Source organism: Sinocyclocheilus anshuiensis, unplaced genomic scaffold, assembly GCF_001515605.1.
Source record: "Sinocyclocheilus anshuiensis isolate Anshui unplaced genomic scaffold, SAMN03320099.WGS_v1.1 scaffold399, whole genome shotgun sequence".
Classification (NCBI taxonomy): Eukaryota; Metazoa; Chordata; class Actinopteri; order Cypriniformes; family Cyprinidae; genus Sinocyclocheilus; species Sinocyclocheilus anshuiensis.
In genome coordinates this window covers 825322-838944 of record NW_015552570.1, presented here as the reverse complement: position 1 = coordinate 838944, position 13623 = coordinate 825322, and the positions used below count along the sequence as shown (strand labels likewise).

The 13623-nt window shown below is 36.8% G+C and overlaps 1 protein-coding gene across 2 annotated transcripts in view; it reads right to left on the bottom strand.

Moving 5' to 3' along the window:
* The window catches only part of LOC107665045 (regulator of G-protein signaling 3-like), a 48406-nt gene that overhangs the window by 6113 nt on the left and 28670 nt on the right, over positions 1–13623 (bottom strand). For both annotated transcript variants that reach the window (XM_016455786.1, XM_016455788.1), the window contains 4 exons: positions 10910–10953; positions 10150–10272; positions 5062–5850; positions 4809–4879 (listed from right to left, as the gene is read on the bottom strand). In XM_016455786.1, coding sequence (XP_016311272.1) covers positions 4809–4879; positions 5062–5850; positions 10150–10272; positions 10910–10953 — 1027 coding nt within the window. The remainder of the gene's footprint in view (positions 1–4808; positions 4880–5061; positions 5851–10149; positions 10273–10909; positions 10954–13623) is intronic.

Sequence of the window (13623 nt, the reverse complement as noted above, 5' to 3'; positions counted from 1 at the left end):
TAGCGCCATTTTGGAGAGTATCCACTGAACGTAAACTGCGTATACTGTTCTGTGTCAGCCGCACCACACGGATACGCTGTTTTCGTTCAAATCAAAGCGTAAATAAACATAGAAAACAGCCGTGTGGTGCGGCTGACACAGACAAGTAAAACAGTATACGCAGTTTACGTTCAGTGTATCCTCCCAAAAAGGGCGCTACTGTGACGCGGAGGAGACGAATTGTTGAATAAAGTCATTATCTTTGTTTTCTTTGCGTACAAAAAGTATTCGCGTCGCTTCATAAAATTCAGGTTGAACCACTGATGGCAGATGGACTATTTTGACGATGTCTTTCATACTTTTCTGGGCCTTGACAGTGTTATTTACTTGGCAGTCAATGGGACAGTCACAAGCCTCCCGGTTTTCATCCAAAATATCTTAAATTGTGTTCCGAAGACAAACGAAGCTTTTACGGGTTTGGAACGACATGGGGGTAAGTGATTAATGACAGAATTTTCATTTTGGGGTGGAGTAACCCTTTAAAGAGAAAGCAATATTATGGATAGAAGACTCATATTTTAGCTTGAAGCAACTGTTTGAAAATTTATTACAAACATGCATCTTAGTTTACAAGATGTTAATTGATGAACTGGACTTGTGTGGAATTCTTGTGGATTACTGTGATGTTTTTTATCAGCTGTTTGGACTCTCATTCTGACGGCACCCATTCACTGCAGGGGATCTATTGGAGAGCAAGCGATATAATGCTACATTTCTGCAGATCTGTTCCAATGAACAAACTCATCTACATCTTGGATGGCCTGAGGGTGAGTACATTTTGAGGGGAACTATTCCTTTAAGCCTATTTGTAGGAACATTCCGATTTCAATAAAAAAAGGAACACTGTATACTGTATTTTAATGTAAATGAAAAACATGATACAGAGCAAATAATAAATAGTCCAGATTAACCTAAAATCTAAAGAAAAAGCAAACAAACAAGAAATGATATTTTGTGTGAAAAAATTTGAGGCTATTTGTAGGGCCATTATGTTTTTTTATTGTTACATTATTTTCATGATAATGAGGCATTTTTATGATAATTCTCATTACTATAATGTGAAATGACTTTTGTTCATATAACCTAATGGCGTCAAGACATTAGTCATATTGCCATATTGAATAATTCCTTTGACTTGTTTTTGTTGCTTTGAGCCAGTAAAATCTGATGCTACGACATGAATCCCCTGATAAAACATTTTTGATAATGTAGTAATGACAATGAGATTTTCAGCTTCACTGTCATGAAAACAATGTTACAATGCAAAAATTTAATGGTGCTCCAAATAGGCTTTTTTTTTCTTAATTGCAAAATAATAATTAAAAAAATCTTGGTTTGGGGGTGAAATATGTCCCCAACCTGTCATTGACAGCAATGAGATTCACTCCATAAAATTGCAAATTAAGTAGTAGAAAATGGTTTGACTCACAGATTCTTGGTTTTCTTCTTTTTGACACCTGTTTTTCCTGTGTCACATTTACAGTTTGGCTTGCCACAAACCTGTGGAAGAGTTACAAAAGACGTATTTTGAATGAAACTAAATTCAGCTACTCATTCAATTATTTTCTAATGTGTATCATCATTGAGTTTTTAAACAAAAGACATATTTGACCATATTTAATTCTAGTGACATCAAATAAATCGTGGTATTTGTAATTTAATACAGACGAATTTGTACACACCCTCCTTCCAGTGAAGAGCAGACAGATCTGGTGGACGGATCCTCCGTTCTTGGTGAGCTCTTTCCTCAGGGTCTGTGGCGAGGGAACCGCCCAGCGCTCCGAAGGTTCTCGCTTGGCCTCTATGCAGTCGATGGCCTGATCGGAGATGAAGCGAGGAGACCGAGGCTCCTGCAGCAAACTGCCTTCGCTGTGCGTCCGTCTGTGGAGGGACCTCTGCACACACAAGCCCACGCTCTGCTGCCCACTGCTAGGAGATGACTCCACCATACTCCTCCGCTTCAGAAAGCCTTCATCGCTGTCCTCATCATCTTCCTCCTCCTCCTCATCATCGTCAGTCGACGGTGAGGTCAAAGCATCTGCGTTGAAGGAGCGATCCAGGCACAGCCTAGGAATGACTAGAGGTGAGGAAGATGACGATGAAGATGTGAGTCTGGCGCCAATGCTGATGGTCTCGGAAGCGCTCTCGCCCTCCCCCTGCTCCCTTTTCTCCAGTTCTGACTCTCGGCCGCCTCCTTTCACAACCTTCTGTCTGTCCTTCCAGATCTCGGAGGTCTCCAGGTATGGAGGTTTGCAGGCGTCTCGAGAGGTCGGAGCGGTTTGGTTGGCGTCTTCGGTGCTGCAGTGCAGGTCTGGGTAGGAGAGCCGCTGAGCTGGAGAGCTGCAGTTGGTTCTTCTCATGATGGGCGATGCAGAGGGGCATGATGGGGAACAGGGCTCAGACACACTGTGAGGGCTGAAGCCGAGCAGACCCAGATCAGCCTGTTCAGCTGCTTTTGGTTCCAGCATCTGTCAATAATACACAATTGAAATCAACATTTTACAAATGGCTCTGGATTTAACAATTGCCAACTGCTGTATGGCTTTAAAGACTAAAGAAAAGCTGTTGATGAAAAACATGAAAGCCATTTTGCACAAACAATAGCATAAAAAGAAGCTCTCCGCTCTTGACACTTGTGTATCCAATGTAAAATCACTAAAGCACAGTCTTAAATGTATGTACATAAAAATAATGTATTTTTAAGTAAATGAAAAACATGATACATAGCAAATAATAAATACATTTTATTAACATTATTAAAAATGTACCGTATTTAAAATCATTTATACACATAATTATATATACATTTACATACCTTAAGTAAATGGGAAAAAAACACAGAATTATGCATCATTAAAACTGAATTATAGCCTATGCCAAGTAATGTAGTAAATAATTAAATTAATTCACAAACACTGTAAATAAATCATTGCTCATCATTTAAAAAGCCACACTTCCCCTCATGTTTGATATAAAAATACAGTACATTAATTCAATTCAATTCAAGTTTATTTGTATAGCGCTTTTCATGATACAAATCGTTGCAAAGCAGCTTTACAGAAAATTTTTACGTTTCTACATTATATTTAGGAGTAGGTTATTAGTGGTGACTATGGCAGAATTGTACAGTAAGAATCATGCAGTTAGTTACAAATTACTTGTAATCAAACAGACGGTGAACACTATTAACTGCAATGATTATATGTTGCGATTAAACTTTGCAATTGCAATTAAACATTGCGATTAAGCTAAATTTGGTAGTTTTATATGTTGTTGCAGGGTTAGCATCATCTGAGCTTAGCATCATCTGAGGACATTTCATGTCTTTCAATGAGACATGAAATGTTTGATGTCTCATTTCAGAGACATCAAACATGAATTGCAATCAGTTTTTCATGTTATTTGTTTATTTATTTTATTTTTTTATTTATTTACTGGGGGTAAAACTGATTCCCAGCAAACACTGTTATTAGAATGGCTTAAAAAATCTTGATATTGGGTTTTTATTATTTTAGACAAAATAGATTAAAATAAGAAAATAATTGTTTTGAAAATACTGTTATTATTTTTACACATATATCAAGCCAACAGAATGTAAGAGCTAAAAGCTTAAGAAAAGTAGAAACAATATAAAACCAACTACCTAAATAAATAAACTACATTATGAATGAATAAATAAAAAAAAAATAAAAGCCTCCCGGTTTTCATCCAAAATATCTTAAATTGTGTTCCGAAGACAAACGAAGCTTTTACGGGTTTGGAACGACATGGGGGTAAGTGATTAATGACAGAATTTTCATTTTGGGGTGGAGTAACCCTTTAAAGAGAAAGCAATATTATGGATAGAAGACTCATATTTTAGCTTGAAGCAACTGTTTGAAAATTTATTACAAACATGCATCTTAGTTTACAAGATGTTAATTGATGAACTGGACTTGTGTGGAATTCTTGTGGATTACTGTGATGTTTTTTATCAGCTGTTTGGACTCTCATTCTGACGGCACCCATTCACTGCAGGGGATCTATTGGAGAGCAAGCGATATAATGCTACATTTCTGCAGATCTGTTCCAATGAACAAACTCATCTACATCTTGGATGGCCTGAGGGTGAGTACATTTTGAGGGGAACTATTCCTTTAAGCCTATTTGTAGGAACATTCCGATTTCAATAAAAAAAGGAACACTGTATACTGTATTTTAATGTAAATGAAAAACATGATACAGAGCAAATAATAAATAGTCCAGATTAACCTAAAATCTAAAGAAAAAGCAAACAAACAAGAAATGATATTTTGTGTGAAAAAATTTGAGGCTATTTGTAGGGCCATTATGTTTTTTTATTGTTACATTATTTTCATGATAATGAGGCATTTTTATGATAATTCTCATTACTATAATGTGAAATGACTTTTGTTCATATAACCTAATGGCGTCAAGACATTAGTCATATTGCCATATTGAATAATTCCTTTGACTTGTTTTTGTTGCTTTGAGCCAGTAAAATCTGATGCTACGACATGAATCCCCTGATAAAACATTTTTGATAATGTAGTAATGACAATGAGATTTTCAGCTTCACTGTCATGAAAACAATGTTACAATGCAAAAATTTAATGGTGCTCCAAATAGGCTTTTTTTTTCTTAATTGCAAAATAATAATTAAAAAAATCTTGGTTTGGGGGTGAAATATGTCCCCAACCTGTCATTGACAGCAATGAGATTCACTCCATAAAATTGCAAATTAAGTAGTAGAAAATGGTTTGACTCACAGATTCTTGGTTTTCTTCTTTTTGACACCTGTTTTTCCTGTGTCACATTTACAGTTTGGCTTGCCACAAACCTGTGGAAGAGTTACAAAAGACGTATTTTGAATGAAACTAAATTCAGCTACTCATTCAATTATTTTCTAATGTGTATCATCATTGAGTTTTTAAACAAAAGACATATTTGACCATATTTAATTCTAGTGACATCAAATAAATCGTGGTATTTGTAATTTAATACAGACGAATTTGTACACACCCTCCTTCCAGTGAAGAGCAGACAGATCTGGTGGATGGATCCTCCGTTCTTGGTGAGCTCTTTCCTCAGGGTCTGCGGGGAGGGAACCGCCCAGCGCTCCGAAGGTTCTCGCTTGGCCTCTATGCAGTCGATGGCCTGATCGGAGATGAAGCGAGGAGACCGAGGCTCCTGCAGCAAACTGCCTTCGCTGTGCGTCCGTCTGTGGAGGGACCTCTGCACACACAAGCCCCCGCTCTGCTGCCCACTGCTAGGAGATGACTCCACCATACTCCTCCGCTTCAGAAAGCCTTCATCGCTGTCCTCATCATCTTCCTCCTCCTCCTCATCATCGTCAGTCGACGGTGAGGTCAAAGCATCTGCGTTGAAGGAGCGATCCAGGCACAGCCTAGGAATGACTAGAGGTGAGGAAGATGACGATGAAGATGTGAGTCTGGCGCCAATGCTGATGGTCTCGGAAGCGCTCTCGCCCTCCCCCTGCTCCCTTTTCTCCAGTTCTGACTCTCGGCCGCCTCCTTTCACAACCTTCTGTCTGTCCTTCCAGATCTCGGAGGTCTCCAGGTATGGAGGTTTGCAGGCGTCTCGAGAGGTCGGAGCGGTTTGGTTGGCGTCTTCGGTGCTGCAGTGCAGGTCTGGGTAGGAGAGCCGCTGAGCTGGAGAGCTGCAGTTGGTTCTTCTCATGATGGGCGATGCAGAGGGGCATGATGGGGAACAGGGCTCAGACACACTGTGAGGGCTGAAGCCGAGCAGACCCAGATCAGCAGCCTGTTCAGCTGCTTTTGGTTCCAGCATCTGTCAATACACAATTGAAATCAACATTTTACAAATGGCTCTGGATTTAACAATTGCCAACTGCTGTATGGCTTTAAAGACTAAAGAAAAGCTGTTGATGAAAAACATGAAAGCCATTTTGCACAAACAATAGCATAAAAAGAAGCTCTCCGCTCTTGACACTTGTGTATCCAATGTAAAATCACTAAAGCACAGTCTTAAATGTATGTACATAAAAATAATGTATTTTTAAGTAAATGAAAAACATGATACATAGCAAATAATAAATACATTTTATTAACATTATTAAAAATGTACCGTATTTAAAATCATTTATACACATAATTATATATACATTTACATACCTTAAGTAAATGGGAAAAAAACACAGAATTATGCATCATTAAAACTGAATTATAGCCTATGCCAAGTAATGTAGTAAATAATTAAATTAATTCACAAACACTGTAAATAAATCATTGCTCATCATTTAAAAAGCCACACTTCCCCTCATGTTTGATATAAAAATACAGTACATTAATTCAATTCAATTCAAGTTTATTTGTATAGCGCTTTTCATGATACAAATCGTTGCAAAGCAGCTTTACAGAAAATTTTTACGTTTCTACATTATATTTAGGAGTAGGTTATTAGTGGTGACTATGGCAGAATTGTACAGTAAGAATCATGCAGTTAGTTACAAATTACTTGTAATCAAACAGACGGTGAACACTATTAACTGCAATGATTATATGTTGCGATTAAACTTTGCAATTGCAATTAAACATTGCGATTAAGCTAAATTTGGTAGTTTTATATGTTGTTGCAGGGTTAGCATCATCTGAGCTTAGCATCATCTGAGGACATTTCATGTCTTTCAATGAGACATGAAATGTTTGATGTCTCATTTCAGAGACATCAAACATGAATTGCAATCAGTTTTTCATGTTATTTGTTTATTTATTTTACTTTTTATTTATTTACTGGGGGTAAAACTGATTCCCAGCAAACACTGTTATTAGAATGGCTTAAAAAATCTTGATATTGGGTTTTTATTATTTTAGACAAAATAGATTAAAATAAGAAAATAATTGTTTTGAAAATACTGTTATTATTTTTACACATATATCAAGCCAACAGAATGTAAGAGCTAAAAGCTTAAGAAAAGTAGAAACAATATAAAACCAACTACCTAAATAAATAAACTACATTATGAATGAATAAATAAAAAAAAAATAAAAAAAGAGAACACATCGACTCTGCAATACTCCATTATATTCAGTACTGTTTTCTAATGTACCGGGGGGACAGGTAGAGAGGAAATGGAAAGGCAGAAAGAGAAAATGAAAGAGAAAAAAACATGAAAATTGTATTTTATGTCTCCCTATCTTAGAGGAAAAGGTTAATGTATTCATGCGCCCTACACATCTAATCAGTTCATAAAGTAGTTTGCTGGCAGCGCGACTGACAGCTCTGCTGCTCTTTAAAGACACAGCACAGAAGATCTGACACAAGGAGGCAAACAAAAATTACTGATATGAGTAGATAGAATGCCAGAAGTCCTATATGATGCTCACTCAAGTATATGGTAAACAATTTGTGCAATAACCAAGATCATTAGATAATAACATACAAGATTTTACTTGGAACAACTTCACAACATAGTCACGTTTTATATCTTGTTAAGATACAATGCATTTTCAAACTTAAATATTTCAAAACAAATTCATACATCCAACATTCACACACACACACACACACACACACACACACACACACACACACACACACACACACACACACACACAGCTTTATGCCAATCAGATCACACTGAAGGTGCTACAGATGAAAAACCCCTATTTCCCACCAGTCACACTGCAAAAGCACAAGGCACACACAGAACATGCAGAAAGCAACAAGTAAATGACCTCACCTTCGTAATGTTTTATCCTTACAAGCAAGTAATGTAGTCCTCCATCATACTAACATGCATTACAACAATTTCTCTCTCTCGACACTCTCTTTCTCTCTCCCTCTCTTTCACGCCGCTACATGCGTGTGTCTGTTTGTGCTAGTCTGATGATGATGTCGCTGCTCTCCTGATGTCACTCGCCCACCGAGTGGAGAAAGTGAGAGAGAGCATGGATAAGAAACAGAGGAATAAACATTATGCTTAACTCGTACGTGCACTGTATGGAGTGGAGCGAGCATCTGTCACATTACAGTCTGCTGAAGTAGATCACAAAATCATAATTGGCCGTATTTACGTTCTTAAAGACTCCATGAACTCAAAATAGGAATTTTGTGGTATTTAGTAGTGGTCTTTTAGCTTCAAAACCATTTATATGCTCCTGTACTCCCAAATGTTGATGAAAATGACTTTGTTTTACTCATTTAAAATTTACAGTTTACAGGGAAAACACCAAAAAATATTAATGATGTTGCACTACACAGATTTTTATCCAATCAGATTCTCTCTAGCATCTCTACCGTCTAGCAAATCACGGTTCATGACTCTGACTTATTAAACTCACTTGCATTTAGTTTTTTACAAAATATCTGTCTACAGCAGGGGTCGGCAACCCACGGCTCTTTCACCCCTCCATGGTGGCTCCCTGTAGCATGGAGATTGGTAGCATGGTCATTGAATACGCGGGAGACGTGTTCCCCAGACTTTCAATAAAACCTAAACTCTTCCCTTGCACTTTTTTCGGGCAAGTGTGTTCACGCAGACGTTTTCAAGTGCCAGTGTGATTAAATTTAGATTCAAATTAAAAGAGACAAGATAGTCACATCATTTTGGATACGTTTTATTTGTATCCAAAAACGTTGTGAACGTTGCTCAACACTTTCCTGCAGTGTATGTTTCATTCATACTCGAAGCCGGAGGGCGCTCTCGCACAGAAAGTCCAAAACGGACTTATAGAAGTAGTAATAACTTTTGACATGCAGAAAATCCAAAGGCATCCAGCGATCGCTGTAGCTAAGATGAATAACAAGCATAAACCATAACTAATGAAACGTGAAGACAATAAACCATTGCGACAATATATGGTTTATGTGTGTTTTTCAAGTCTTCTCCAGGTAATAAAGTATATGAATGATACAGTGCTAACTGACATAACATATATTACAGTACAGAAGCTATAAAATATATTTTTTCAGCCTTATTATTTTTAAATAAGGACTTATTATTTAAAAATGGAAAAAGTGTTTGTAGCATATAAAACAATCATAATCATAAAACTGTAATTAGGAAAATATGTATCAAAAATATTATAGAATATAAATGATTGGTTATTGTCCAGCAGTGTATTTTATTTCTTAGCCAGTTAAAAGTAAGACATAAGAAAAAGTTTTTTTTTTGTCAATTAGACAAACATACATAAATATTATTATTATTATTATTGCATTTGACATTTCTGTCCCCCTCACTTCTGAAATTATTGCTACGCCCCTGCCCTGTAACATAACTGAATATAAAACTTTAGCTATATGCTGTGTTATCTTCATTTTAGGGATCAAATAGGTTTTGTGGCTCCACACGAATTTTATTCAGTGGGAAAGGGGCCAAAATGGCTCTTTTGATGTTAAAGGTTGCAGACCCCTGGTCTACAGTGTCTACAATATATATATATATATATATATATATATACTCACAACCAATTACCAAGCAATGCTTAATTTTGCTCAGTCTCTGGTGTAAAAAATGAAGAATTTTTGGGTATAATATGTCACAGTTCACTTTATTTTGTTATCATCACTTACATAGATGAACTATAGTGTCCTGCACCCACTAGTAAAAAAAAATATCAAAAATTATATCTGGTGTCTGAATAATTTTTGGTTTGACTGTATATTTTGTTTGCACAATCTTTGATAAAACTGCAATAATTTGTTCCACCTCTGAAACGATTTTACTTTTCAGCCGATGTCATCAAAACCTTTTATTTTCAACCTCTGCCCTGCAACCACATAGACTTTTCTCGAACCAATCAGTTCCTAATGGATAAAAAGAAGTACCGTCCTACATTTTGTTTTCATTGAATATCCCGTTTCACTCAGGATACCTCACATTACAGAAGCATAATATGTTTCATGCTAACTTTATAGAAAGAGCAAGAGAGAGAAATTAAATACAGGTAAAGCTCTTGAAATTCAAGGTCATTTTGCAGATGCGAGTCCTGTATATAAAGCCCTACCTCTCCAGAGCGATAATACTCCATAACTGCTTAAGAAATACAGACATGATGCTGTGGTTAAAAGCGAGACCCAAGTGGGTGTTTTTGCGAGCGAGTGCGCTTGTGTTTGCTTTAGTACCTGGTCAGGGTCTATTCTGTCCCTCAGGGCGAGCTGCTTGTCAATATTGTCTCTCAGACACTGAACGACCCTCCTCTTTTGCTCGGATGAAAAGGCTTCCAGGCTGAACAGACATTCGGTCTTCTGCAGAGACACACAAAGCCACATTGAGGGAGTGATTATGAAATAATGTGTGTGTGCGTGTGAGAGAAAGGACAGAATTACACATCACAGTCTTATTAATCTGAGGAACAAGAAGGACTCAAACATTTTTATAATGCGAGGATGTTCCACCTATACAAGACCATCTCTCTAAAGAAACCTCAGTGTCATGCGCTGTTATGCAGGAGAACGGTATATGAGAGATGCAATCATACTCACTCACACATTCATGTCAATGTGTGTGTCTGTGTGTGTGTATGTGTGTGTATGTGTGAGGTGTTGTCAGGGAGATGGGCAGATGGCTGGGTCGATGACTGTGTTTGCTCGAGTGAGCAGGCTACGTCTTTCAGGCACGTTTACTCTCGAGAGAAAGAGCAGCTTTAAAGGCTCTAATATGTGACGTAAACCCCAGACGCAAGAGGCCCTCCATTTAACAGCCGCACGACATTTACATCCTGTAAATGTTTACCACAGGGCCATCCTGTCGGGTCAACGCTTCGATAGGAAACACATTACATCACGCGGGATTTGTAGTGCAGAGCACAGTGTTAAGCATGATGTGCTGTGAGCAGAGATCTGCGCTGAACGAGTGGGTCGGTGGTTAGATGCAGGATCTCACCTCTATCCAGTAGGAGATGTACAGCCGCAGTTTGTCTGCAGGAACTGGAGAGAAGAAGACAGAAGTGTGAATTTCTTCATCCCGAGGCTGTCGGGTTTTTTTTTCTAACTCTGGGGGATGTGAACACCCACATGTGCTCAGATATATGTCACCCATATGTGCACTGCATAAACAGAGTGCTATTAAAATTTACTTAAAACAAGGACTACAAGACATTACAAGGATATGTTCAGATTTTTATATTTATAAAAACTTCGGTAACACTTTACAATAAGGTGTCATTTGTTAACATTAGTTAATGTATTAACTAACATGAACACACAATGAACAATGCATTTATTACAGTATTTATTCATCTTTGTTAACGTTAGTTAATAAAAATACAATCATTCATTGTTAGTTCATGTTAGCTCACAGTGCATTAACTAATGTTAACAAACACAACTTGTGATTTTAATAATGTGTTAGTAAATGCTGAAATTAGCATTAGCTAAGATTAATGAATGCTGTAGAAGTATTGTTCATTCTTAGTTCATGTTAACTAATGTTAACTAATGAACCTTATTGTAAAGTGTTACCAAAACTTCATATTTACATGAACATTGTTTTCATTAATTGAAATATAGCTGAAATAAAATAAAATATAAATATTAGATGAAAAACTTAAACTTAAAAATGTAAAAATAGAAATGTTGCCTCAGCTTAGTTTAAGTTGAAACACTAAAGTTCTGAAAAACTAAAACTGAAATTAAAATAAGTTAAAGCTAAAACAAACATGTAAAAAGCACATAACAAAATTACTAAAATTTAATAAACACTATAATAGTATATAAATAATACTAAATATGTGACTCTGGACCACAAAACCAGTCATAAGGGTCAATTTTTCAAAACAGCTGAGATACAACTATTTGAAAACCTGGATTTATTCAAAATATTGAGAAAATCGCCTTTAAAGTTGTCCAAATGAAGTTCTTAGCAATGCATATTACTAATAAAAAAAAAGTTTTAATATATTTACAGTAGGAAATTTACAAAATATCTTCATGGAACATGATCTTTACTTAATATCCTAATGATTTTTGGCATAAAAGAAAAATCAATAATTTTGACCCATACAATGTATTTTTGGCTATTGCTACAAATATACCCCAGCGACTTAAGACTGGTTTTGTGGTCCAGGGTCACATATAATATAATATAATATTTATATCTATTAAAAAATTAGGTAACATTTAAAGGGGTCCTATTATGCTTTTTCACTTTTTCAACTTTAGTTAGTCTGTAATGTTGCTGTTTGAGCATAAAAAATATCTGCAAAGTTACAAAGCTCAAAGTCCACTTCAAAAGGAGATATTTTATTTAACAGAAATCACTTTTCAAAAACTACAACGAACGACTCATTTGGACTACAATGCATATTTTCCGGAATTTGTGATATCACAAATATCGACGAATATTACAAGAATATATTACAAGAGACCTGCTTGAGCTGCACTAGAGAAGGCAACGAGTGTTATCACTATGTCGGAGACTCGCTAGTTTTCCCAAGGCAGACTAACTTAGAGTGGTTACAATCATCCGGGTTTAAATCGCGCTCAAATTGATTTGATTTTGACGCAATATTTACACTGAAGCTCGCAGGCAGCTACGGTAAGGGACATGACATTTCTCGACCAGGCGCCGAGTGGAGCCAATCACAACAAACACTGCCCCAGCTAACCAATCACAGCATATTTCGTATTTCAGAAGGCGGGCCTTCATTTGATACAGGAACTATTCGAGCCGTTCATGCCAGACTGGGGAGAGAGGTGTTGTAATAATGTAAAATATGTGAAAAATAATGTGTTTTTCGAACAACCTAGTATGAGAGTCTGTTCTAGTACACCCCCAAAACAAAATCAAGACTTTGTAAAAGAGCATAATAGGACCCCTTTAAAGCCTTTATGTATAACACATTACATAGGGTTATTATAATGCATTATAATAATTCATAATGTGCGTTGTAATACATTATTTCTTGCCATAGATAATTATAACCATATTTGAAATGCATAGTGTAACAATGAATTGATGAGCGTTATAATGTATTAACTGTGTTTACAAGTAATAATGAGATTGTACAATGCATTATACGGTGCATTACAAGCCATAATTATCGCATTAAAATATATAGTTCAGTCATGAAACTCTAGATGGCGCATTCTGATGGGGTGTTAACGTAACTGATGATATTCAGAGAGTTAAACGACTTGGCACAAGCTGATTGGTTCATGCTGCATATGCAGCCAATGAGCTTACTGCCTTGCATTTATATGGCTGGCTAGCATTCACTTGAGATTCCTGCAGCGCGCTTTCAGAGTTCTCTGAAACCCTCCACCTTCCCCAGCTCCACCTGTATAGATCTGCTACGGGTTATTTTATATGCTATTTGTGCAGCAGCAGCATGTCTTATATACTCACGGCACTGTATCGCCATATGCATTGGCAGTAGCAAGTTCCTGTACTTGCTTGCAGCAGCAGCAATAATCTACAACTACAGCAATAACCAACAGCAGCAGCAATTCAGCAGCAGCGTAGCAGGTCTGTTCCGCCAAGACCAAATACATTAACATTGTCATATCCAGGGCCGTTTCTAGCCAATTTGAGAGTTGTCATGATTGAAACATACACACACACACACACACACACACACACACACGTGTACACACACA